At 30.1% G+C, this 27,741-nt stretch overlaps 3 protein-coding genes and 1 pseudogene across 3 annotated transcripts; 2 read left to right on the top strand and 2 right to left on the bottom strand.

Annotated features, from left to right (window-relative positions):
• Positions 1-366: 366 nt before the first annotated feature.
• LOC113872987 (probable mitochondrial import inner membrane translocase subunit TIM21) lies at positions 367-3,581 on the bottom strand. The gene is made up of 6 exons (XM_027510911.1): positions 3,298-3,581; positions 3,044-3,222; positions 2,880-2,928; positions 1,898-2,017; positions 1,404-1,592; positions 367-812 (listed from the first exon to the last, which is right to left on the bottom strand). Exons 1-5 carry the CDS (start codon positions 3,436-3,438, stop codon positions 1,419-1,421), a joined length of 663 nt encoding a protein of 220 aa, XP_027366712.1. The 5' UTR covers positions 3,439-3,581; the 3' UTR covers positions 367-812; positions 1,404-1,418.
• A 4,520-nt stretch (positions 3,582-8,101) lies between these two features.
• Positions 8,102-13,287, top strand: LOC113871680. The gene is made up of 6 exons (XM_027508779.1): positions 8,102-8,242; positions 9,738-9,955; positions 10,038-10,275; positions 10,375-10,460; positions 10,912-11,003; positions 13,007-13,287. Exons 1-6 carry the CDS (start codon positions 8,102-8,104, stop codon positions 13,285-13,287), a joined length of 1,056 nt encoding a protein of 351 aa, XP_027364580.1.
• A 1,167-nt stretch (positions 13,288-14,454) lies between these two features.
• LOC113872073 (testis-expressed protein 2-like) lies at positions 14,455-20,875 on the top strand. Its single transcript, XM_027509314.1, has 7 exons — positions 14,455-14,823; positions 15,262-15,479; positions 16,125-16,812; positions 17,466-17,832; positions 18,363-18,448; positions 19,301-19,495; positions 19,893-20,875. The coding sequence occupies exons 1-7, from the start codon at positions 14,611-14,613 to the stop codon at positions 20,562-20,564; spliced, it is 2,439 nt and encodes an 812-aa protein (XP_027365115.1). The 5' UTR covers positions 14,455-14,610; the 3' UTR covers positions 20,565-20,875.
• Positions 20,876-21,455: 580 nt separating this feature from the next.
• Positions 21,456-25,472, bottom strand: LOC113871679 (annotated as a pseudogene).
• Positions 25,473-27,741: the final 2,269 nt, after the last annotated feature.

The raw sequence follows: 27,741 nt of genomic DNA, 5'->3' as shown, positions 1-27,741 counted from the left end.
ATCTCGGATCGATAACGGGGCTCCCAGTGCCAGGGGAAAAAATAGCCTCAATGCAAGCAAGGCAAAACTTTTCAAAAATAATTATTACGATTCTACTCTGATACTGTTTTATTGATATCTAAATTACAGTTCATTTGCAAGTTAGCTCCGCTTAATGATTACGTAAATGTTCACTTAATTATCTCCAAGATCAAGATGATCGTCCACAAAACAAGTATATTAGCCAATTCAGTAAGTGATCCAAATGCAAAGCATGCTAACAACTTGATTATTTATTTTCCAATTAGTTTTATAGAACATATTGATTCTTCTTGGTGTGTCAAAATAGTTCAAATCAGTCTAACATCATTACTATCTCTGCGGTAACAATCAACATCAATCATATACGACCCATATCAATTATCGTTCTGGCTACAATCACCATATATATTCATCAGTAAAAATTTGTGTGCTACAACCAGCTACCATAATGTACTTCACAAACCAAGCCATATGGAATTAATTGTCAGCAATAAAACAAATTAGCAGATGGAATTCTCAATTGCTATCAAGGACAAAGTAATTGCTCTGGCCATCGTTACTAAGATCCTTGCCCAAAACTTTTCCTCATATCTGCAGGTTCTAAATGAAAAAGAAATAAAATAAAATACTGAACCTGAGACTTGGGATCCAGTTTCTCACATTATTTGTAACTTTCTTTAATTGTCTTTCCTTCTTTCAACTTCATCCCTTATGGAACATGGACTGGCTACGGTGGTCAATGCTGATAGCTGAAAAATGCAGCCTCTACTAATGGCCCAAATATCAAAGACCTGCATTAAGCGTTTTACAGTGCAATACTGCAATCAAAATACTTATACTCGTAATTCTTCAAGTTCTATTGGTATGCATGAAAAATATGAATTGGACTACAACACCAACAGGTAAAAGGAAAGTTTCCTACTAGTAAAAACAATTTAGAGTATATGTTACAAGGTTGACTCGTGTTAGATAATATTGGGCCAAAACATTAAGTATTGATCAGTGCCCATAACCGAATATTCATAAACAAGCCACTGTAAGCAAGAGCATAAGCGAGATATCTGGGTCATTAATGAAGGTTAAAAAAATAAAAATTATTGCCTTCCTAACATTTGCAACAGGTTAATCAATTAATTGAATGTGCAGAAGAGAAGATAATAGTCAAACATTTTGAAGCTTTGCCACTTCATTTTCTTTTGATTTTCTTTATCATCTATCCTTTTCTTATTCAGGGATGAGGGAACTGGGAAGTATAATGCAGGAGGGTTCCCACCTACAATTTGTGTCGTGAAAAGTACGACCTCAACATCAAACAGAAACACAGATAACACGGTCTAGTATCTGCAGACTAAGTATATACAGGTAATGGGGCAGAACAAAACCTTTTCTCATCTAGACTACTTCTTTGCATTGTAAGATGGAATGTATGACTCCAGAATTATTTGTGCAGCAGAGGGTGCTCTAATCTCAACAATCAAGTAAGTAAACTTCCATTCATTGTCAGCTGGGCTTTTGAACATCTCCGAGAATACTTTTCCATGACCATGGGGCCCCCGGATATAGAAATTAACCTATAACCCAAATTAACATATTTGAGTGTGAATCATATTATCAAAATAAATGACATAACTACTAAACAATAAACATCTTCCCCCATAAAAGAAATTTTAAGATTTTGAAAATCACATAGGAACGATACAACAATGCATCCAATGATGTCTTCTTACACCCTGTCTTGTTCTTTCTTTTTCATCTTTGTCTCCTCCCTCCCAACATTTTTTGAGTTATTTTTCAAATCCCAGGGACATATCAGAATAGTTCTCGTAAAATGCGTATGCATCTGCAAATAAATTTGACTAAATGCTGATAAGCCTACCTCTACATGCTCAACACCATCTTCATCAGTCCAAACCCTGTGAGGAATTCTTTGGCGAGCAGCACGATTTCTACTCTCCTGACCATAGCCTGTAATTGGAGATCCAATCCTCACTCTTACCTAGTACAAAGTAAATCCAGAGCAAGTGAACATAAAAGCAGCCAACTGATATACAATTAAATACTATTCATTACCAATAAATAATTTTCAAATCATTGTATGATTTAGAGCTTTGGTATGTGCAATTTTTTGGGTAGAATTTGGTATTTGCAAAAAGCGTTTTGCTAATCAAAGCCCTAAAGGAATTAAAAATAGAAAATTTTTATTGAGAATCATATTAAAGAATGCATTGGAAATCACAGTAAGTCTTCATTACTATTATTTTTAATATAAACTTTCCTCTTTTAATTCCTTAATTAGTGCCCTAAGACCATAGTTATCATTTGCCGTGCAATACTTACAACAGAACTAAAATAGGCATGCACTCCCTCCCTTTCATTTACATACCTAAAAAATGTAGCAAGAATCATTGTTCGCTGAAGTGTATATCGTTTAATATAAACTACTCAAGTTGAATATAGAAAATCAATAACTTCATCATATACGAGTCTTTCACCCAACTCCAACCACATATTCAATAACACTGGTACCTCACTATATACTGAAAGCATATGAAATGACTAACTCTAATAGGTAAATGTCCCCATGATTATACATTACATACTACAAGACTTCAAAACATTTGCTATTTTCACTCCGACGCAGAGCACCAAGCATCAGCTTATCAACAACACCAAAACACAAAACCTAGACATTAAAATTCCTCAAGGTTTGTCTGAAAACCATTCCATCAACCAATTTCAGTTGTCATTACTTCATAGCATCTCCCTACAAATGGTGTTCGTTTGCATGATTGAAATGCTTCATTTAGGTTTTCTTCGTATGCTCAGGAAATTGGAAACAAAGATAAAACTTCCCTCACCTGACCATCATCCTGAATTCTTTGAAGAGCCTTGCTGTAGATCTTGTACCTGTTACAAGTTCATAACAGTCAAACTGACATACAAGAAATTAAAAATAAATATAAATAAAGACAAATTTTAGATTGAGTAATGCTACATAATGGTAGAAGAAAAAAGTGTTTACTCCTTGGGTTGAAATATAAGCTCCTTGAAAACAGCATATCCAGCGGCGGCAGCGATTCCAAGGCCAGCAAGAATGACAACACTGTAAGATGCGCCTTCAACAAACGTCACTGGCTTCTCCGGAATGTTATAAGTGGGAGCACTAAAGGGATCCTCAACATTAGCAATGTCCTTTTTACTCTACAAAAGAACCAAAAATAGGTTGAAACGAAAGCGATACAATGCAAAACAGTGTTGCTTAATTGAAATGAGTACCTTATCGGTGTTTTCCCTTTTGGAAGAAACGAGTCTTGCGAAGGAGGGGAGAGGGAGATTAGGGGTTTGGGGTCGGAAAGGTGCATTGTATTTGTGGGTGAAGGCTGAGGCTGTACGGTGGGAGAAGATTCTGCGAAACATTGCGGCCACGGAAAGGGATCGATGGAGACTTTCTTCGACTCGATTTCAGTGAGTCCACAGTGTAGAAGGAAGGAAGATGGATTTGATTTGAATAGTAACTGAAACAGAAACAGGGTTCCGTGTTCATAAATTGAAACCACCTCACTTCAAAACGGCGCCGCCTCCTCCTATTTTATCCCCAAAACGTAACGCAGTTTACCTTTTTATTATATTAAAAAAACTGTTTTTTTTTTGGGTTATTTAAATGCGTATAAATAGTATTATATATATATATATATATATATATATATTAATTTACTGTATTGAAGAGATAATTTTTTATTATTAAAAAAACACCATTTTATTTAACAAAATGTGAAAATTTAATGAGTTAATGAATTTTATTTTAAAAAGATGAATTACGCTTCACATAAAAAAATAGATTATACTCTTAAAGAATATATTTTATATCATATTTAAAAGGACTTGTTCGAATAATTTTGACATTCTGATTTTGTACCATATGAATTATGTCTTTATCACATACCAATTAGCAACATAGTTTTGAATTATATCATTAATATTTATTAGGTTTTCAAGGTATTTATCATGTTTATTATTTTAAATCCTGTTATATTAATATAAATTTTGTCTTGACAGAGGAAAGAGATTCTAACAATAATAAATTTAAATATATGCTAATATATCATAAATTATAATAAAATCAATATTAAATTTTAATTAAATTTGAAAATAAAAATTCTTTTTCTACAACATATGTAACATATTTTTTTTAATAGCTTCATCTTTATTTACTTATTTTTAAATCATAGGTAACTTTGAGATAGTTTACATTAATTTTTTGAGTATTTAACAAGTATTTAAGATTTAAATTTAAAATTACATATTAAATTAAAATAATTTTTACTAATATATTCACATGTTCAGTGACATATTTATCTTTAATTTAAATTTATTTAACTTATTCATTTTAAATTTTTGAAAACTTTTAATTTATTTCCTTATAATAGATCCACTTGTTCATTAATCACTTCTTGTTATTAAATTCATATCATAAAAACAAAAAGCATTTAAAATTAATTTGTAATAAAATTTTATTTATTTTATTTTAAAATTTATTTTAAAATATGGTATGATACATTTATTTTAAGATAATCCATACTTATAATTTTGTAAGTTAAAATATATATTTAGTTTTTATAATTAATTATTATTTTTAAATTATTTATTATTGTTTAAAATTATGTTTTAGTTATTTTACATAATTTTTATTACATTTTAATCTTTATAATTATAATATTTAAAAATAGAATTGTTCAATAATAGTAATTTTTAGTGTTACTGTTATAGTAGTGAAACTAATGCATAACAAAATATTCAGATAACAATGTTTATATATATATATATATATATATATATATATATATATATTTATTTATTTATTTATTTATTTATTTATAAACGAGTGATAATAATATACAAGTAGATTATATTTTTGTAAAATTGTTTCTTTTCATAATTATTTGAAGTTTTTGAGGAGTTTTTTCTTATTATTATTACTATATGTCATGTATCTTTCATGTATTGAATATTTTTTTATTAATTTGTATTGTTTTTAATATCATTTATTTAGTTTAATTTTAACTTTAATTCCAATTAAAACTTAAATATTATACACTGTATCAAATTTAAAATATTTTTTATAAACTGAATTCTCAGATTATTGTAATATCAATCAATCATAATCTAAAATTGATTCTTAATTTTAACTTTCTATATTTTAAATTTTAAAATATTTATCTTTCTAATTTAGTTTTATTTAATGTAATATTTGTTATTAATAATACTAAATAACTTTAATGTTCACTAACATGTTTACAATTATGATTAAAATAGTTACAGTGTTTTTAAATTAATTAATTAAAAAATTAAACAAAATAGAAATTGATATCACACACTCCCACGCATTCAGCCTCCGATACAACATCTCTGATACCACTTATCATGAATACTTATCAAGCAAAACGACATCATAGAACTATATTTTCACTGGTCAACACCTTGCTATGACAAAAGCTTTGCCTGTGGTGATGCTACAAATATATTTTGGATTAAGGGTTTGGCATATCATATAATGCTATAAGGTGTTTAGGAATATGATGAAGAATGGTTCTTACACTTAGAAAGATTTCAAATATTATATGTATAATCATGGAGACTAATCAAAATTTGATGACGGTTGGTATGCTTTGCTTTATGAATATAATAAAGTTGATGGAAACATTGGGTTGGAGAGTATCTTGAAGGTGAAAGAAAATGAGCTTATTGTTCTACGAAGAAAGTTTATATAATTGTAATGCGAAACACTCAACCTAGTTATATGGTTTGAGCTCTTTCCCATAAACTAACACGTGACAATTAATCCTCAAACACATTTTTTATATTTACCCATTTTTATCATCTAATTATAACTGGTCTCAACTTTTTTAGCACTCGTCTTCTAATCATATTGTAAAATGTAAAAAGTATCTTCGATGTAAAGAAAAAAACCTCAAACAAATAAAAGTTTCTTGACAACATACCTCTAACTTTTTTTCTTTCAAGTTTCAATAAACACCAAGTAAAAAAATCTCTTATAATCTATGTACTTCTATATATAAATCACAAGTCCCTGTTATAGAATAAAAATACTTTTGATAGTTATTCTTAACAAGAGTATTTTAGAAGTTAGTTCACTTTTTAGAATCAAAAATTTGGGTTAGCCTAATGCTTTGGCTATTTCTTTTTTAAAACAAGTATTAGAGTAAGTTTAAAAAATAGCCTAACAAGTGTAAATCAAATAAGTGATTTAACTCTACTTATAAATTATAAGTTCTCATTATTGAATGAGAGTGTCTTTATAAACTGTTTTAAACAATAGCATTTTTATGAGTTAATTTTCTTTTTCATAGTGTCATGTAACTTTTCTTGTATTAAGTATTTATTTTACTTTAAGACAATTTTAGTTTAATTTTTTATTAGCAAAATTTTTATTTATTTTTATTATAAAAATATATATTTTTAGTTTAATCCTATTTAATATAAAAGGGTACTTATTAATAATAATTTAAATACTCTCTTTTTAATTTATAAATTTATTAAATTAATAAATAAATAAATAATATGTCTTTATTTTTATCAAAAAATTATTTTAATTTAATAATATCTGTGTAATGTACTTAAAAACTCATTAATAATTCATTTTTAAAAAAAGCTCATTAATACAAATATTATTTTATATTATCATTTAAATTATTTGATGCTACATCACTATATTCAATAAGAAACTTAGAATAATAATATTCTTATAATAAATTTTTACAATAATATTTTATCTTTATATTTTTTTCATCGTATTGCTCATTTTCTCACCTTCTTTTTACTTCCCTTTCTATCTTTTTTCTAATTTATAAAAGAAATTATACAAATTTATCATATAATTTTTCAAAAATTTATAATATAAAAATTAATTTATATGGTTTTTAATGCGTATTTAATGACTCGCAATAATAAGTTATACATAATAAAGTTGTGTTAAAAATTACATAATATTATATTATATAATTAAATGTATTAATAGCATTAAATGTTATAATTTTTAATAAATAATTATTATTTATTTAATTTTTATTATACACTTTTAAATGCATATAAATAAATTATATTGTTTCCCTGGGTTCACCGAACTAATTAATAAGGATATCGAATTTAAATTTTGTGAACCCTCGTACTTGTGATGGCACTTTGTAATGTATCTCCAAATGAAATTGTGAATTTTCTAAGAAAGGGGTAAATTTTTTAATCTCCTGGAGTTTTAACCAAACAAAAGTAGATATTATTATTTTTAAAAAGAAATGTATACTCTTTGAAAATCGAAAAATAAAAACAGGTGATGGTCACGTGACCGACCATGTGGAAGAGATGAGAGCTAATGTTATCTTTTAAAGAACAGAATTAAGAAAATGAAAAAAAAACAAACAACGAAACAAAAGGCTTCTAAATAGATGAAATCCTAAAAAAAAACTGACACTGTCTCACACGCGGCGAAGCGAACTCTCACTCCCTCGCCACCAACCACTTCTCTTCTCTCACTCTCTTCTTCTTCTTTTCCCTTTTTTTGTCAACTTTTTATTTCTCTCTCTACCCCAAAACAACCCAACCCGTTTCTTTTATACCCGCGACAACATAAAGAACTCGTTGACTCACCCTATCACAAAACCACCCACCTTTTTTTATATAAATTCCTTCAGCTATCAAAGCTCCTTCCTATCATAATTGAAACATTTAAAGAGAAGAGAGAGACAATTATTTATGATTTGTTTCTTTGACAACTGTGTGAGTCGTCTCTTTATCTCTCTTTTCTTCATTCTTTTTCTTTTTCTTTTTTTGCATTTATGGTCAATATCTTTCTCTTGCTTTGCTTCAACTACGTGAAAATTGTAATGTTGAGAATGTAAAACATTGCTGTTTTTTTTTTTTTATTCCTAAAAGAATGTTTATACGATTGGCCTTTTCTGAGAAACCAGTGCTGAGTGTTGAGATGGAAAGTTCATCGATTCACAATTGAGGGATCCTTATGTCACACATTGCTTTGCTGTTCGATCACTGCAACGACTCCACTGAGATGTCTGAATATTTTCCGTCGCTTTCTCGGGAAACTATGTCCTCCGCGTCGTCGATGAGTTTCGGAACGACCTTCTCCAATCTGGACACCTTTCTTCTACGTGTAACCCCAGATGTTCCTTCGCACACCCTTCATATCCAGGTAATCAATTTTATTGTTTCATTGCTTCTTTTTTTTCAACAGTGAAAACATGAAGATATAAATTCTTATTCAAATTAAGAAGTGATTTTGATTCTCTGCTCTGTTCTCTCTCCGTATCAAGATAGGTTATTGATTTTAAAAATAGCAATCAATGATGGGGTCAAATCTACCCGATTTGACCTTGGTTTTTTCAGGAATTTTTAACAATATTTAATATTTATTTTTCGGCTCACGTAAGGTTACGTTATCCGCACCGCAATCTAAAACAAATTTTGTTTTTATTTTCTGTATCAATTGTCAATTTTAAAATCAATGATCTGAAAAATGTGTTTTGTTGACTCGCCCTTTCTAAATTAACACCTTATTAACGACGGTTACAACGATTTTGTAAACATTATTTTTAAAGTTAATTTTAAATATGATAAGGTTGCATGATAAACTATTTATTATATATGAAATATAATAAACGTTTTTTAATAATTTTTTTATTTTCAATTATTTAAAATTAATATAAAGTAACTGTTAATATTTTCAAATACACATGTTAATAATGTTTAATAATTTAAAATATAATTTATAATTTTTAAAAAAGATGAATCAAAACCTAGCAAACCTTTGTACGTGGTCGATTTTATCTACAGGATTTCGTTGAACCGAACTATTTTATTTGGTGAAAATTGAGGCTCTTTTTTTCATGATTTTTTTATTTTGAAATTATAAAAATATGAAAAAAAATATTATTTTAAAAATTACGACGACTTTTAAATTTTTTCTAAAAATCGTATGTAACAAACTAATCCGAATCCGAAGATTGGTTAGTAGAAAAAGGAAAAAGGTCTGTTTATGGAATTGGTACGTGAATTAGGAGCAAAGCTTAGTGGAGGAGTGGAGAGTTAATGTAAGATGTTGCGTGCCACGAGAATCTCGTGTGTGGCTTACCTTAATTCCATGTGTTATAGTGACTAGGTATCCTGCTTGAGGTATTTTTCCACTTTCCACTTCGTGTACTATTTTGGTTTTGTTCCATTATTTTTTATTCTTTGCAACCATGTTAAAATTGTATAAAAAATTATAATAAACTATTATAAAAATTTTAAAATAGAAAAATTAAAGTTAGATAACAATTTGAAGTCCCTTCTACAAATTCTTAAATTATTAAAAAATAAAAACACTTATCTAACTAAATAAGAATAGTTTGTTAATTTAGAAAAAAGTAATTTTTAATTACAAATTCCAGTTAAAGAATTCAACATAGAAAGTTTTGATTAAAAAATATTAATGAACTCCTATAATTTTGAATATATTTCTAACATTATTTTTTTTATTAAACATGTTTATTTATTGATTTTTTAATTAATGTCTCTCGAGACATTGAGATTGATAATTATTTTTCTATATGACTTTTGCTTGTTTGTCTCTAGCAAATGTTAGAAGTGGCTATTGATTGGTTAATTTGTTTTCTTAACTCTCCTTGCTTTTATCACTTATTTTGCAGAAGTGCTGTAGTGATCTAAATAGACAATGGCTCCCTCCTGGCAATGACACAATTGAATACTTCAATCTGAACGATCTATGGAACTGCTACTGTGAATGGAGTGCATATGGTGCTGGTACACCTGTGACGTTGGAAAGTGGTGACACTGTAATGCAATACCATGTTCCATATCTGTCTGCCATCCAAATCTACAGCAGTAAATCTGTTGCAACTTCTAGGTATGCAGAAAACAATGCTGTGTGATGATATATGATATACTAAATGTGTCAACATGGTGTGATCCATCTTCTTCTTTTGTAGGATTCGGAGAGAGGATAGTGAAGGAGCTGAACTTGAATCTGATTCCTTGAGTGAGGAAAGTGGAAGTTACCTATCTAGATCATTAAGTAATAATTCTAGCAAAGCATGGGATGCCGTTTCTTTGGATTCAAGCTGTGACATAGTTGGTTCATGGCCAACAAGGGATATGCTTGGCTACCTTTACTTACAGTACAATGAGACTTCTCCACCATTCCGGAGGGTTCCATTTGTTGAGAAGGTTGCCTCTAACTTCTAAGCAGTATTCTTAACTTTTCAGCGGTACTACATATGAATACATTTTTATGTTCTCTCATTCTGCTTATGTTTTGTGTTTCAGATCTTTGAGTTAGCTAAAAGTCATCCAGCATTGATGACATTGAAGAGTGTAGATATTTCCCCTGCAAGTTGGATGGCTGTTTCTTGGTGAGAAGAATGAGTTGTTCTTGTTATCCTGAAAATTTGTTGTACATGGAGATGAACATTTCAATTTGGAAGTGGGCGCTCCTGTTGATAAATTGGCCTTGTTTTTTGCCTGTATTTCATGATAAATGGTCTGAAGGAAAGCTTTAAATTTCCAATTAGCTTTATAAGAACCACTATCTGGAATATTTTGGCTGCAATTTTGGTGTTTTTGAAACATTTGATAATGTGGTTTTCTATGAATTGTCAGAAATGATGTCTTTTAAAAAACAGCATTTAATCAATTTTGCAACTTTTGTTTTCCCTTTTTCTCATAATTATGTATATAAAAAAACAAGTTTTTGGTCAATTTTTTTCCACACTGTGAAGTTTATATTTACTTCCAGTTAGATCTCTAGTTTCTGTTTGATTTTATGAGAGAAAGATCTTATATTGACTCGTTGTCATTGGATAGGTACCCGATTTATCCCATACCAAGTCAGAAAGGTGAAAAGAACCTGGCAGCAAGCTTCCTCACTTACCATACATTGTCATCTTCTTTCCAAGGTATATTGATGTAGTGATTGGTCCATTTCCAGTCAATGATGAGTATGTTTTTAAAAAATCAGGAAAACGTGTGCTGATTCTAACATCCTCCTTATCTTTTCTGGAAGTCTTTAGAGCTGATATGGCTTCTCCACCGTTATATTGATATGGTTGAAGATATGAAAACTCCAAGTCTCATAAAACTCAGTGGTTCCTTTCCAACCACTATTCCACCCCGTGTCCACCATTTCCACAAGGGGTTGATTAAAGGATCATCACACCCCTTCATCAGAATGACAAACAAAATTCCATCCACCACCGTTTTCTCACTCTCTGTATCACTGATCTCCACCCCAACGAGTTCCTTCCCCTAGAAATAAGGGTTCACCATGACACGGAACCTTGAAATCCTTTGTAGGACTAGAGTTAAGAGCATGTAACCTTAAAGGCATGTAGTGTCCATGTTAACACTTGAATGAGAATGACTCTGCGAAGATTGTCATCGTACTCTGAAAGTCTGGAAATGCATGTTCTTAGCCTTAGCAAGAGTTTTGGTAACTTGTGTAGATCATCTATTATTAACCATCCGATTAAAAAAATTCAATCAACGATCATGAAATTTGGAGAAGTGATCATTCAACTTTTCGAGAAGCCATCTTTCAAAGACTTCTAAACAAAATAGGGTGGGTTTCTTTAAGCATGGAGTATTACAATATAAATCCAATTGCCAAATAGAGTTTTTATGAGTAAATTGTAAATTTAGTTTCTATTATTTCTAAAATCCATTAAAATAGTCCTTAAACTAGATAAAATATTATTTTAATTTCTAATGTATGCAATTGTTAATCATCTTAATCTTTATAATTTAAATAAGAACTAATTTTTAGCACATGCATGCAATTATTATTCATTCTATGTAAAGATAATATGTAGCATTTAATGATGATGTAAGAAATATTTAATCAATGAATTTAGTCTTCATATAATTTTAAGTCTACAAATTGTTTAGAAACTAAAATAATAAATTTTGAAAAAAAATAAATTTTAAAGCATGTCACTCTATTATGTTATCATTAAATGTTATATGACATAATTAAATAATACTTAACGTGTTAAGTTAGCTTGTCTGTTTAAATAACTAATATTTAAGTAATGATTAATAATTACATGCGGTTAAAGACTAAAATAACATTTTGTTTAGATTATGAATTATTTTGATGAATTTTTTGAATTATAAGAACTAAAATTGACGATTGCATGCATTGAAGACTATTTTGATGAATTATAGAAATAATAGAGACCAAATTGATAATTTACTTTCTTTTCACTTACTTAGAAATTGATTTTCAACAGAAAGGTAAAAATGGGCCCTTCAGTACATAGTTGTAGCATTTATTTATTTATTCCGAATTTGTATTTTGATGTAGTTCAATGAAAATGGGACGAAAGTGTTTTACCAGGAGCGGCGAAGTCCTCTTACTATGACATAGATGTATAGTTTGCTAATCAATATGCAATACATGCTAAAATTAAGGTTGTTGATATTTATATTTGAGCCCAGAGCAGACAATAGATTGTGTTGTTTGCTTGTTTTAATATTCTGCATCAAGGAAATTACTTAGTTATAATCAGATTTGATGGGATAGTGTAGAAACTTATTTTGCTTAGATAATTGTTTAAGCCATGATAAATTTACACACTTTCAGTACATACAAGCAATATCCTTTACATTGTAATACAGTGTTCTGCCGAAAAAACATTTTGATTCACCATCTGTTCCTTGTGTAATTTTGTCAACCACCAATATGTCAACTTTCTGGTTCTACTGAGACACTCAAAGAACAATAAATAAATAATTTGGTCAAACTAGATTTTTTTTCCTATGGTTCACAATTCTTGGCTTGGGGCACATCATTTGTTGTGATTGAGAAGTTGGCCCTGATCTCATTCCTGCTGATTTTAGTTGTATTTTGTTAAAGCTGGTTCATAGTTTAAAAGTTCACAACTTCTATTTGTTTTTGCAGATTGTACAAACAATTATGATGACACTGAGATAGGGGAAAATCTATGTTGTTTAGATGGCATGAGAAGCATTATAGCCGAGAAATGTAATTCGAAAAACAGCGGTTGTATATCTCTCTCACCATTTGGGCTAGCTACTTACAAAATGCGGAGAGATATTTGGTTAAATCCTTCTGATAATGGAAAGGTGTTGGATCTGTATAGTGCTGCAGACTCGTGGTTGAAGCAGCTCAACACTTACCACCATGACTTCAAATTCTTCTCACTCAGATACAACTTGTAAATTTTGGTTGGTGTTCATTCCTAACTGACCACCCCTTTGCTTAGGTTGGTACTTTGACTTCGGCATCAGAAGCTTCCCTAGGTTCAAGTCCGCAAAACACTGAGAAAATGAGGTTATATGTCAAAAGGATGATGTATAATCCTTGAGCAATGTTAAGTTTGGTTTATTAGGGGTCTTGTGAAGTGAGATATTTTCTCCCCAATCTTTTTTTAGCTAAGCTACTTTCCTAGAAATTTGACAGCAGAGGTAACTAGATTATTCTCTCTTTTGGTATAGTTGTTTTTTTTTTTTTCTTCTTTAAGTACTTGCATTTTATTGACTTTTGTATATCCTTATTTATTTTAATCTGGATTCAAGGTAGATGCAATTATTATTATCTTGATCAAAGAAATTCTTTATCTGATTAAGTTCTTAGCTTTCACTTTTTGGAGGGGTAGCCTCCAATATTGCAACATATCATTTTATGAGGCAAAATTGCTCAATCAAATGAGATTCTGAATGCTGCAAGGCCACCAATCCAAAGACGATAAATTTGCTAGAATCGGGCCAGTAGGGATCAAGAAAAATTACTGTTTACTTTGCAGCATTGTTCTAGTGACACTTGGGAATCAACTTCCGTGAATTGTGGAGATAAATGAGCAAAAGCTTGACATAAAAACGGCCTTGGCATACTATGTTGGTAAAGCGCATGGACATGAGCGTGGTTAGGTGACCCATTAACAGTAAGCTAAGACAGTGAGGAGGACCACATAGATAAGGCAATTGTTTTAAAAAAAGTTATTTTTTAATTTAAAAAATATGATAACACCCTCTTTTATAATATATATATATATATATATATATATATATATATATTTATTAAATTATATAATTTAATAATTATATAGTATTTTCAAAAAATTATATACATTTAAAATTAATTATATAATTTAAATTAATTTTTAACGTATGCTTAAAGATAAATGTTAAAAAAAATAATAAAATTTTCTTAAGAATTATAATATTTAATTTTTCTTAAAAATTACTAAATATTAGATTTTACGGTCTCTTATAATATTTAATTAAAATATTTATTGTATATTTTTTATTACATGTTGAAAGAAAACATTATAATTTAAATTATTATTTTTATTTTCATATAAAAATATGATTCTCACTTAACAGGATAAACAAAATCCATGAAATCATTTAGATTTGATGATAGTTGAATAATAGCTTCTGACGGTGTCTCCATCACATCAACGCGCTTCCTTTCCGTGCACTCTTAAACACTAACTCGTACGCGTTGATGCGAACCTTCCCATTTTCAAACACACGTCTGAAATGGTTACGGCTATGGGTTCGATTCTACTGGGTTTCGGTCTCGGAGTGGTGGCCATTGTTGCTGCAGAAGCTCTGGGACTGTTATGGATCATGAAACGGTTGCGGCACAAGATCAAGCATGACGAAGCCACCCTCTCTTCCCAAACCCATTTCGCTATTACACAGTCACTGCTTGATCCCCAACAGTCTCTTGACTTTGCGTTTAAAAAGCAGGTTAGCACTAATGGATTTTGTGTGGCTTCAGAATTTGAAACGCCCAAACTCAACATAATGTGGTTGGATATAGTCATGCTCATGGTAGAGATTATTGTGTTTTTAAAATAATTTATTTATAATGGAAATTATTAGTCAATGAGCTTTCTAGAAATGTAATTTTGGGCTGCTGAAAGAACTTTATGGTATGGTTCGTATATTTGATTAGTTAGAGCGATCATACTGAAAGAATGGTTGAAAACTTTGAAAAACAATGTCTTGTATGAAGTGTGGCAAAAAACCAATGGTTCTGTTATGTTTAAATCAGAAGGTTACACTTTTAAAAGGTTTCTTTGGATAAAGGTTGGTTTCCCAAAAACTAACTACTATTTGATTAGGTCTGATTAATTTATTTTTTTACCTTAAATTTTGGGATTCTTCATTTGCTTTGATTTTCAGGGTGTGGTTTGGGTTCTAGAATCAGGAAAAATTCCAGAACCATCAAGAGAACAAAAAAGAAAAAAGGAGCTCTTGGAGGTTTCCCCTGTTAAAATGTATGGACAAATGAAGGGTCAATCGCTAATTCTGAGAGGCTCTGATGGTTTGAGCACAACTATTGAACTCAAGGGCTGCACAGTTCAAGCTGTGTCAGCATCAATCCTTTCTTCAAGAAAATGGTAATGTGATTTATTAGGTGAATTTCATGTGCATTCTTCTTCCTCCTTTTTGTTTTATTTATTTTTTCCTCTCGCCACTTCCCTCATGTTTTCTACTTCTATTACTACTGCTTTTTGTCCTAGTGGCGCATGCATATATGTATGACCCTTTCTAGTGGGAATGTGAGTAAAAGAAGTGGCAAAATTCTCTAACAGGTGGCTAGAATTACCATAGAGGATATTTTGTTCTCAGCTCCTTCTACTACTGCCTTGCCATTGTAGAATTTATTTGAATATGAAACTGTTATTCATGTGAAATCACTGCTGCTGTTATCCTTGAGCAGTATTACAATTTGCAGAAATCCCAATCCTAAATTGGTTATGTTAGAGTCACTGTTCCTCTTATTTATGACTTGCAGCTTAGAGAATGTAAAAAAATGGGTTCATTTGTTAGAGCTTCCCTGATATTAAATTTTACAAGGAGAAATCCCGTTTCCTTTGTGCCTTGCATACTCTTGAATAAGGTAACTTGTGATATGTTGGATTTTGGGTATTATAAGTAAAATAATATTGGAAAGATAAAATTTAATTTTGACTATGGGTCATTTATTGAGGAAGATATGCTTCAAGTTCTTATTTGATTGGTGTTGGGGATGAATCTTATAGGGCAAAAAAGTTTCCCATCAAAGTGGAAAGCAAGACCTCTGTCATATACAATGGAAGCAAAATTATTTACATATATCTTGAAACTTCATGGGAGAAGGAAGCATGGTGTAAGGCTCTCTATCTGACTTCATGTGATAAAAAAGAAAAAGTTAAACAGGCTACCCAGTTGCATGAAGAGTTTCATAGTTATCTGACATCCTTAAATTCTTTATACCATTCTTTTATGAAACCATCGGTGGGATCAAATATTGAGGCCATAGAAAGAGCTAGTAGACCTGATGGTTCGTCCTCGAAGGTTCGTCAATTTTTGAAAAAGTTTGCTAAAAGAACTTCCCGAGTTGGTTTGGAAAATATATCAACTTGGACCTCACTGTCAGGCCATGAGATGAAGAAGAACACCGAGAAGCTTCGTGCTTGCCAAGATGCAATTTTGGCCACTAGATTGTTGAAGACTACTTCAACATCAAAAGTTCTTAAAAATTGCTCAGTAGATGATGTTCCACCATTACCTTCAAAGTCATGTCATTCAGGAAGTCAGAGTCTTAACTCTGTCAGCTCTGATGCAGAAGCTGATGAAAAGTTTGGTATTGATGAAGGAACGTTATGTTGGAATTTGATGATTTCCCGGCTCTTTTTTGATGCTAAAGGCAATGAGCAGTTAAAGAGATCCATGCAAGCAAGGATTCAGGTTCAAGCTTTTCGCATTTGATGTTTACTCGTTTGCTTTGAGTGTTAGTTTTATTGTGTGTGTGTGTTTTTTTTTTTGTTTTTTGTGAAGAAGCTTATCATTTTGTCGAGGTATCAAATTCCTGCCACCTATCTATATTATTTATTTAAAACGATAATATTTGCTTATTCATGTTGGAAACACGATAACAGCTGTTATATCTTTCTTTAACCTCTTTCATTGCTTGTAATTCCTAAAACCCAAGTTTAGTAGTACAAGCTGGAATCTGTTAAGCTTAAAAACATTAAGAATATAGAAGCTGCTATCCTTCCAAGTCACTCTAAAGATTAATTTTGTAACCTTAACTGATTTGGTAAATTTAATATCTGACTATATCTAGCAGTTCAAAAGGAAGTTAACCCATTATCAGAGTTTTTTGAAAGTTATAGAAGAAAGAATTAGTTGATTGCAACATTTGTTTGAATTGGAGGGGTGATTATTCTTTTGAACATGATTTTCCCCCTGCCCTTTACTTGTGAACCCAACTTCACTTCATTATGGTTTTTATGAAATAAATATTGATTACATCATTTTGTTTACAAGAACTTCCCACAGAAAACTTCATTTCATTATGATTTCTATGAGATAAATGTTTTTTTTTTCCTTTTTGGCAGAAAACATTGTCCAATATGAGAACTCCCAGTTATATTGGTGAAGTTATCTGTACCAACATCAATATTGGGAATGTTCCACCTTGTATTGCAGGAATGAGGGTTCTTCCTATGGAAATGAGTGAGGTATGGGCCTTAGAAGTTGACATTGAATATTCTGGAGGTGCTGTATTAGAGATTGAAACCAGGCTTGAGGTTCGTGAACTAGAGCTCCAGGCAGGGACACAGGACTCAAATCCACAGCCAAACAATGCTGGAGCTGTCCCATCAGATCTTCTTGAAGGTTTTGAATATATTGGAAAGCAATTAAATTTTGCAGAAAGAACAAATGATTTACTAGAGCAAAAAGAATATGGTGATGGGAACTCAGGTTAGTAAATTAATCCTATCAAACCCAATTATTTATGCACTTTCTCTGAGAGTCCTATCAATTCCAAGTATTTGTGAACTCTGTCTTTGCCTTTTGAGTCCTATCAAACCCAATCATTTTATGCCCTTTTTCATTCTTCCTGAAATCCCACTTGAACTTAATTGATTGCCTTAGAGGATTTCCAATGTGCTTGCCACCTAGGGTCAAACCACTTTCTAAGTTTACAGGTAGATGGAGATTATGGGCAGGGGCTTCCAAATCCTGTAATTTACTATCTTTGATTCTTTTTATGAGTTCACAAGTTTTTCCAATTACAACAACGGCAAAGAAATTGTGTAATTTTCACATTTGTGCTCCCCCTCCCTTCTCTTATTTTCCCAAAGAATACCTTAATGGTTTTTCTACCTCTGCTTGTCTCCTTAAAGAGTAAATTCCAACATGTGGAGGAGGAAGTATTGTCATACCTAGATAGTATTATATAAAGCATTTAGATTGTTATTGTGATGTTTATCTTATTTTTCTCTAAGCAGATGTGTTTAAGAGCACTGTGTCTTCTTTAAATAATGGATCAAGATGGAAATCTATATTAAATTCTGTTGCCAAACAGGTTTCACAGGTACCATCTGTTTACTATTCCCTCCTTTATTCCATTGGTTGTTTCTTCCCACATTCTACTTCACATTTTGCAGTATGTTTTTACACTATTGGAGTTTGGCTATTTTAATATTGTCATTTGGTTGTATTAAATGGGTGTATCCCTCTCTTTTCCTTTTTTTTCTGGGTTAAATAGCAGGTAGGTATGACTTGCACACATCATTATAGTTCAACTAAGTTCTAATTTTTTGCCATCACATATTTTGGTGCATGATATTGTTGTATGGTTCTAATCTGTTTGTGGACCTTTGAGTATATTACACCAACCTACCTGTGGCCTCTCCATCTCCAGTGTTAGAAATTATACTCAATTTTTCTATTATAACTTCTTGTCAGACCAATATCTCCACTTTGTTATCCAGACACTTATACCCTGGATAAAATATTTTCATTACCCCGTTGGAAAATCAACCTCAAGGATAAATGAATATTCTACTGTAAAGTAGGAATGTGATTAAGAGTTTGAGAGGCTTTGTTAGAACTGAAACCATTATACATTTCCGCTATATATATATATATATATATATGTTTTGACTCTGATTCTGTATGTTATCTTTATTTTCCCTCTTTTTGGTTCTGCATGTGTGGTGCCTAACCTCTTTTTGGATTTGACAGTTTTCAAAGCCACTCAGGATATTCCAAATGTTGTCTTTGAGTATTTTTTTTATCGATTCATACACAGGAGCCCGTTCAAATATTTGATAATGTGCAGATGTTTTGTTTTTCTTTGTTTCTACCTTCTAAGTAGTCATCAGTTCATAAACAGCTAAAGTTGTTTTATTCTCTCAAGTAACGGATCATTTTTTATCAAAAGGTTCCTCTCTCTTTGGCAATAAAAGTAGCTTCCCTCAGAGGGACATTGCGCTTGCATATAAAGCCACCTCCCTCTGATCAATTGTGGTATGGTTTCACATCAATGCCAGACATTGATTTCAACTTGGAGTCGTCTGTTGGGGAACATAAGATAACTAGTGGACACTTTGCTTTATTCCTGCTCAATAGGCTAAAGGTACGATAGCTCTCTTTCCATTTGATTTATAATTTATGAATGAAATTGAGCTATAGACTAGTCTTTCCCGGCTGTTCATTACTTCAAGTTTGAAATATTTTGTTCATTTACATGTGTTTTTTTAACTATTTAGGAACATTTTACATCATCATCAATATCAATAATTATATACAAAGATCTTTAATTTTTTTCTCCCTCCATTTGCCAATTTATATTGACTTCTTTTTGAGTGCCTATAAACTCTCATTATAAATGTCCTACCTTTCTCTCAAGTGAGTAGCCACAGAATTCTGGCTTGGTTAATATCTTTTACTTTTTTTATCTGTTTAAACTCTTCTTTTTAGAATAAATAAGAGTGGCTTTCACTTGCAAACTGAATTTAATTTTGCTCCTGCAGACAGCAATTCGGGAAACTTTAGTGCTCCCAAATTGTGAAAGTGTATGCATCCCATGGATGTTAGCAGAAAAGGATGATTGGGTTCCTCGGAATGTTGCTCCATTTATATGGATTAAGCAAGAATTTGGAAATGGGACTTCCACTTCAATTGATTCCAATAATCAACCTTCTGTTGGAGTGAAAGCTAGGTTGGAAGCTACTGCAAGCAGCTCAAGCAATGATCCGGAGCACAAAAAACAAAATCCAGAGAGTACCGAATCTAGTCCAGAAAGCAAATCTTCAGATTCTCTAGCACTTCCATTAAGTTCTAATTCAGTAACACTAGAAAGCAGCAGGAGTCTGGAAGAGCTGACAACACCTTTGTTAGTGAATGACAAACCTCAGGAAACTAAAGATTTGAAAGAATTTAGGACACCATTGTTACAGAATGACAAGCAACTTGAAACTAATGAACAAAATATGGAGAATAATTCGGAGTTCCAAGCACAGCACAAAAGTGTGCTGGAGAAACCAAATCATTCTATTGAACAGGAAGATGGACTGCCAAAGAAAATGGGTAGAAGGGAAAGGATGCTTGATTTGGGCAAGAAGATGAGCGAGAAATTGGAAGAGAAAAGGCGCCACATTGAAGAAAAGAGCAGACACATTGTCGAGAAGATGCGGGGACCGTAAGAAATAGAAACCAAGTAAATTACAAAATGTTTATGATCTGTTGAACTTCTGAAAGACAAACTATCCATACAACAGCAGAATGTGGGGTATCAGATATTGTTCACTAAATGCGGTTTGTACTTTCTGAATGCTTAGATGATCAAAATTAGAATGCAGCTAGATTACACTCATGATCCTAGCGCAATAAAAATTGTTAATTAATGTAGTGTTGTAAATTTGCCGTAGCCACAGGGACATCAGAAAATTTGTTTAATATCAGTACTATTGATTCATGCCCAGTCTTATATTTGAGATATTTTTTTTATTATTTTGCATACCGTTTCTATTAATGCCTTTGTTATTGAACAACTGCGTCGTCCGACTTGAATTATCAAACGAATCGTAGAGTTAGGTTTGAAGTTTAAACCATTAACCATGAAATGAATATTCCTCTTCTACTTCATCTTTACTCTTAACTGTTAGGAGGGTTCTTCATAGTTCGGTCGAAACCGAGTTTAAGTGGGTAGTACTCAAACAAAACTATCTATAACCATATATACAATTGCAAGTTTGGTAGCTGTGAAAGTTATAGAAATAATGTCAACTCTGTAAGAAACCACAAAAGCACTATGGCTTAATAATGCACTTCTTTTGGAAGTATCAACATCTCATATAGCAAGCAGAGTTCAGAAATGATGGATTTTTGGATATAGAGATCTGAAACACTTATTTCATTGAAATTGAGAGGAATCGCAAATACAGCTAGAAGCACAATGTTATGTACATTTATACTTATCTTTGCTGCTATTGAAGAATAATATCCTGTTCCTTTAATTGTCGTTCCCATTTTGGAACGTTGAATGGTTTACCAGTAAGGTTTTCGTAAGTTGAAACCTGATTCCTCTTCTTCATCTACCTCTCTGCCACTGGAAATTTAGACCTCTTGGGAGTGAGGAGATGCATCTTACAAGCATGTGAATCTAATTCAACAGATATTTCTCCCGAAACCAATGTTTGTGTTGAGTGCTGCTGAAATCATTACACATTATCAAAAGTCAAAACCATGGAAATCAGAAATGCTCTGCACTGTTCAGAATAAAATAAGTATATATATCATACCTTCCATAAATCTCTTGCATCAACTATAGTCCCTGGTTCTAGGTCAATGTCAGACCAGGTTGCAGTCACCGTTGCATTTTTTGAACTTCTATTCCATAAGATCACTGCTACCTTCTTACCATGAAGAGGACCTGCCCAAACCAGCCCCGTTACAAATCTATCAAGAGGCTGTGGTTGAGAAATCTGACATATATTTTGCACATGTATATTGTAGATACTCTATTTGTGTGTGTAAGATTAAATTAGCTGAGATAAATGCACTTCAAGAGAGTTCAGTAACAGTATCTGAGTTTTTAAGTGAAATATGAAAGAGTAACAGGATATTACCTCCAAACCTTTGTTGTTTTTCACGTTCTTTCCTTGAACTCCAAGTTTGTCTGCAATACAAGAAGATTAGAAGTTTTAAATCTTTCTCTGTTGAAGAAATTAAATATTTTGTCTGTTATGAAAATCTAAAATGTTTTTTTCCTGTTCATGCCTAGGTTCACTGCAATAACTTCCAGGTTGCTTATCACAGTTCATATGTGGTGTTGTCCATTGCTCGAATATCACCACCAATAACTCCTCAGGTTGCTTATAAAGAAGCCTATTTATACACAAGAAAATAGTAAGCAGCAAACTACATTTTCCTGAAAGGACTTTATGATATATGGCAATGTGTCAATAGCAGATATCTACGTTTGTTTCATGGTACCTTAGCTAAAGCCCATATACTGAAATGGGCACGATATTCTTCTGTGGTCATGCCTCCATTTCCAACTTCTAGCATATCAGGATCTAAGATGCTAAAAAACAAAGCCATATATCAGGATATTAATTTCCAATTTTCATATCATCAATATTTTTTGCAATATTCTGAACTGCTGTGGTATACTTAACAATATTCAACTATGTAACAAGGTTAACTAATTACCATTCCATCCTCCAGGTCCAGCATAAGAAGCCCATCGGTCATTTGCATCTGCTATGGAAGTCATACTGCAGAAGTAGTAAATGTGAATCCGTTCACAGTATGGAAATTGAGAGGTTGGTACTTTCTTTAGCTCAAATTATTATGTTAAACCGAAACAAGCCACTCTTCAGCCATATCTTTGTCTAGTGTTCAGTAAAATAATGAATGTGAAATGTATCATTCATGCTTACCTTTTCCAGTTATCCTCAATATCTCCCGTTGTTCTCCAACTATTTCCCACACTCTTAGCTCAAGTTGCTGGGTCTTCCCATCCCCTATTTTTGAAAAAGCTATTAATTATAAACAATGCAGTTTGTGGCAACTTGGAGGGAAAGAGCAAATGGAATAGTAATTTGGAAAAAAAAATTGTACATCAGAAGTGGGACAACTTTTGTTATCTCCTTTGATTTTGGAGAATATTTTTGAGATTACACAAAAAAAGTCAAATGAGAGATAACAACTGGATACAGTGTCAAATATGATGTCAATTGTTTGACATTCAAATGAACAGTACTAATCATACATTTCATTACCAATTTGACTAACCATTCGCACTTAGAGATAACAACCTGAGAATGAATAATGCATTGCCATATACTAAGACAAATATAAATGTAAAATGTTTGTCAAAATGTGCTTTTGAATCAAAACGGGCCAATTGAAGAACTTTTATGTTAATGTTTTCCAATGTGGTAAGCAACTAAGCTAAAGGGTACAAGAAAGAGAATATAGCTTATTGTTATTGACTTATTGCAATTAGCGTTCATTTTCACTTATTGTAAATGCAAATTCTGTAACAAGCATATATATTTAAGTAATTAGAATAATTTAATATTTACCTCTCTCTCTCTCTCTCTCTCTCTCTCTATATATATATATATATATATATATATATATATATATAAAGGTAAAATGAAAGGATAAACTAGACTCCAAAATTCAAGTATATTATTGATCAAGATAGTAGTAGACGTAGTCGAGGAAGTATTGATATAGTCTAAAAGATACTTATTAGTGCATATTTTATATTCAAATAAATTGGATGTACAATTTTTTCATTTCTAACGTATTAATATATTGCACCACTCATTCTTATAAATTACTTTTAATTAATTATGTAAAAATAATAATAACTTTAAAAAAATTATTTTCCATTTAAAAAATATTTATTTATATAAAAATATTTCCCTTATTTACACGTATTGGAATAAAATATTACACAAAATGCATGATAAGATAATTACACGTATTGAAATTACACATTAACTTTTTTTTTTTTTGCTAGTACACATTCACTTTTTATATCATTGTCAAAATTTAGATTTTATATTTTATTTACGAGTATAATTAATCTTGGTTATGTGGGAAATTTTTAAAATATTTATAAAATAAATTTAGTATATATTATTTAATTTTAAATAGAGTAAAAAGCAACTTTATTAACATCACATAAAACTTAAGATAGTATAATTATATATAACATTTTTTTAATTTATATATTATAAGAGATATTACATATCCATATTATGTAATTTGAAAAAGAAATATTATAAAAGGATATAAATATTTAACTATAGTTATATAACATAAATTGATTATGTAATTTTTGTTACTAACTGAATTTTGTCATTCTAATTGTTGAATAACTAATATGTTTATATTGATAATGTATATTAAATTTTAAATAAATTAAATGTTTGTAAACATATAATTTTATAATTAAAATTTAATTATATTTAAAATACATATTAAATATAAAACATTATTTGATAAATTACTAATTAATGTTTTATTTATATGAATTATGTAAACTCAATCTATTTTAAAAATTTAATTTAATAGTTCAGTTGAAAAAATCAAATATTAGAATAACTAATTTTTTCTAATAATTATTTATAAACAATAAATTTTATTGTCTAACTTATAACAATATTAGTCCCCATTCTTGAAAGAAAACCATTACTAGAATACACTGAGTTTTTTTAAACAGATGAAAAGTTAGAAAAAAAAAATTGAAAAAATTCATTTATAAATTACACATAATTTTTTTCATTTGTAAAATTTGTTTGTAAAAAGCCCGCCTTTTGGCGTGTAATGTTCTAGACTGATATTACAAATAGAAAAATTCGTCAGTAATTTATAGATGAATTTTTTTACAGATAAATTGTTTTGTCTGTATTTTGAAACATATTTTTGACCTTTCATATAACTGTTTATAGACAACAAAAAATTCGTTTATAAAATCTTACAGACTGACATTACAAACAGAAAAATTTGTCTATAATTTGAAACTAAAGCGCAAAATATTAAGTGAAAATTACAGATGAAAAACTTTATCTGTAAATAGGGTATTTAAACACTATGTTTTATTAAATCAGTTACAGACAGAAAAATTCGTCTATAACATGCGAAATAGATCAATACCTCACTTTTCTTTCTTCTTCCTCCTCAATTTTCATTTTTGCATGTCTCTCTCATCTCCCCCTCTCTCTACCATTTCTAGTTCTTTGTCATTGTGAGTGGTTGGAGTATTTATTTAGAAAATAAATTATATCATTGTATTCCTAGTATGATACTCTAACTTTTAATCAGTTTAATTTTTTTATTTTTGATGTAGAATAGACCCTTATGTATATCTCATTCCATTTTGGATAAAAGCTCTTAGTGATTGTTCTAGTTCTCTCTCACTTCTATTCATACTTGGCCACATAATAAGCATTTGTTGGCCTTTTACCATTATTTGTCTTCATATGTTGGAGCCCTGTAGCACTCAAAATTCTCACTTCAAGTATTCCAATTGTTTGCTTCCAAAGCTTCCAAAACTGCCTAATAGTTGACCTTATATCACTAATATACATTGTTGATTCTAGCACATGATAAGCACCCTCAAGACACACTCTTAATTGTATCCTACTTGAGAACTTATTTTCATTCCTTTTGTCACCTCCAACTTTTCAAAGTTGTACCAATGTGAATACATTGTCTTGTGATTCAAAGAATCTCAAATTTGTTCAATAGAAAAATAAACAAAATGACAAATAAAAAAATAAAATTAAATAAACAAAATGACAAATAAACAAATTTAAAAATGTTATATTGATTTACCAATGCAGAAATTATAGATGAGTCGATTTTATCTATAAACTTTGAAAAATTTGTTTGTATTTCGCGTATTTTTTGTAGTGAACATTTTCACGATGGTAAGAATGTTTTGCACAATTATTCTCTTTCTCATAATGTTAATTTATATTATCTTTCATAATTATTTAATTTTTTATCATTTTATATTAATTTGAAGTATATCTTTTATGTTAAATTTAAATTTTACTTTATTTTTTTTGGATTTTGATATACTATATTAAATTGAAGATATCTTCCTCTTTTAGACTATGTATTTAAATTTAATTTGTAAATTTAACATGCCATATTAATAAAGATAAAGAGAATAATTGTATTTTATTTTTTATAATTTATTATTTAATTTTAAGAAATTTGTCTCTTTAATTATGTTTGATATAATATAAAATTTATTATTAATAATAAAAGCATTCATTTTTTAAATTTACAGAAGTGATTAAATTTAAAACATTTATTTTTTTTAGTTTTAAAAATATTTGAATTTGATAACATTCGTATAATCTCGAAAAATTTACTGATTTTTGAATATTTTCAAAGACCTTAAGTGGTATCTTAACACTTTTATTGCCCCTCAGATAAAAAAATTATTCGTTATGCCCTAAACAATTTATTATTACTTCTTATTGAACTTCCATCTGTGAGCAACTCTAATAGGTATCCTATATCCGAATTAGAGGGCAGCATACCGCAACAAAAGTGATATATTATATAATTTATATTTTAAATATATTTTGAAATTTTATTTTTCAATTAAATATATTTTTATGAATAATTTATTTTCTTTTATAATTTTATCTTTTTAATCATTTTTCTATTTTTTATTTTTTATTTTTTTAATGAATTTCATTTCAATTTTTAAACTACTACTTACTTAAATTTATAAAATTAAAAATAACATAATAATAAATAAAATTTTAAAACATAAAATAATTTAATAATAAATCAAAATCGAAAAAAATAAATTAAAGTTAAACCTAAAAAACAAACACGGCTTTATTTTTTTTGGGTCAACGACACCCGGTGTTAAATTTTCCTTTTTGAGATATGAAGTCTTGCAAGATGGAAAGACCAAAATTGACCATTAATTTGGGCGATAGAATTTGAGAATATCAAAGATTGACTTGGGGCTGTTTGGGTAGAAAAGATTAACCAAGTTTTATTTCAATATGAGAGTTCATGTTTTAAATATTTAATCCAATAAAGTGAGAAATGCTTACAACAAGATAAATTATTTTCACAGGCTTAATTAAACACTTGATTTTTAAGTTAAGCGGTTAATTATATGATAAAAATAAATTAATTCTACAGAAACTTTTCTAAGCGTGTCATAAATGTTTTTGGATTAGATTTTTGGAAAATAACTTTTTTATAATTTTTTAGAGACATTAAAACAAAAATGGTAATTTTCCCACAAAACGGTTTCTAAATGTCTCTAGATCAATGCTTTTTTGGGTCTTGGTTTCAATCTAGAACATTCACCCAACGAAGAGTACTTCTCTTTATTGATTGTAAATATTGTACTTGGGTAAAAATTAATCAAATTAAACAACTTAAAAAATATACTTATTTAAAAAAACATCTTACCAATATCTACTGAGGGGCAAGGATTTTATTATAATTCTATATTTTTAGAATATTTCTAAAAGCTCTTATAAATTAATTTCTTTTTAACAATATTGTCAATTATAAAGTAAAGAATATTACTTTTCTTTATTCTCAAAATATAAATTAATGGACAAAGTTTCATTTCTCAAGAGGAGAATCCATGTTTCCTATAAAACAAAAAGAGGCAGCTATTCTCTTTATATTTAAAATGTATTTTTAAAATACATATTAAAAAAATACACAATTGAAAAATAAAAACAACAGTAGTCGTGATGATTGTGAATTTTGAACAATAAAACTAATTCAACGTACAAGTGGAGAAAGCACAGTTTATTGAATATATACAGAGGACAACATCTCCACACTTGAAGAAGTTTTGAATGT

The sequence above is a fragment of the Abrus precatorius genome, unplaced genomic scaffold (genome assembly GCF_003935025.1).
Source record: "Abrus precatorius isolate BTA unplaced genomic scaffold, Abrus_2018 Scaffold7, whole genome shotgun sequence".
Classification (NCBI taxonomy): Eukaryota; Viridiplantae; Streptophyta; class Magnoliopsida; order Fabales; family Fabaceae; genus Abrus; species Abrus precatorius.
The sequence above is the reverse complement of the archived record's forward strand: the minus strand, read 5'-3'. Positions and strand labels throughout refer to the sequence as shown.

Coding starts and splice junctions, on each gene's coding strand:
- LOC113872987 (XM_027510911.1), bottom strand. CDS start 3,438: ATGTTTCGCAGAATCTTCTCCCACCGTACAGCCTCAGCCTTCACCCAC. Junction 3,223..3,297: donor AAAGGGAAAACACCGATAAG/GTACTCATTTCA, acceptor GTTCTTTTGTAG/AGTAAAAAGGACATTGCTAA. Junction 1,593..1,897: donor ATGGTGTTGAGCATGTAGAG/GTAGGCTTATCA, acceptor TTTGGGTTATAG/GTTAATTTCTATATCCGGGG.
- LOC113871680 (XM_027508779.1), top strand. CDS start 8,102: ATGTCTGAATATTTTCCGTCGCTTTCTCGGGAAACTATGTCCTCCGCG. Junction 9,956..10,037: donor AAATCTGTTGCAACTTCTAG/GTATGCAGAAAA, acceptor CTTCTTTTGTAG/GATTCGGAGAGAGGATAGTG. Junction 11,004..13,006: donor ATTGTCATCTTCTTTCCAAG/GTATATTGATGT, acceptor TTGTTTTTGCAG/ATTGTACAAACAATTATGAT.
- LOC113872073 (XM_027509314.1), top strand. CDS start 14,611: ATGGTTACGGCTATGGGTTCGATTCTACTGGGTTTCGGTCTCGGAGTG. Junction 14,824..15,261: donor ACTTTGCGTTTAAAAAGCAG/GTTAGCACTAAT, acceptor TTTGATTTTCAG/GGTGTGGTTTGGGTTCTAGA. Junction 17,833..18,362: donor ATATGGTGATGGGAACTCAG/GTTAGTAAATTA, acceptor TTCTCTAAGCAG/ATGTGTTTAAGAGCACTGTG.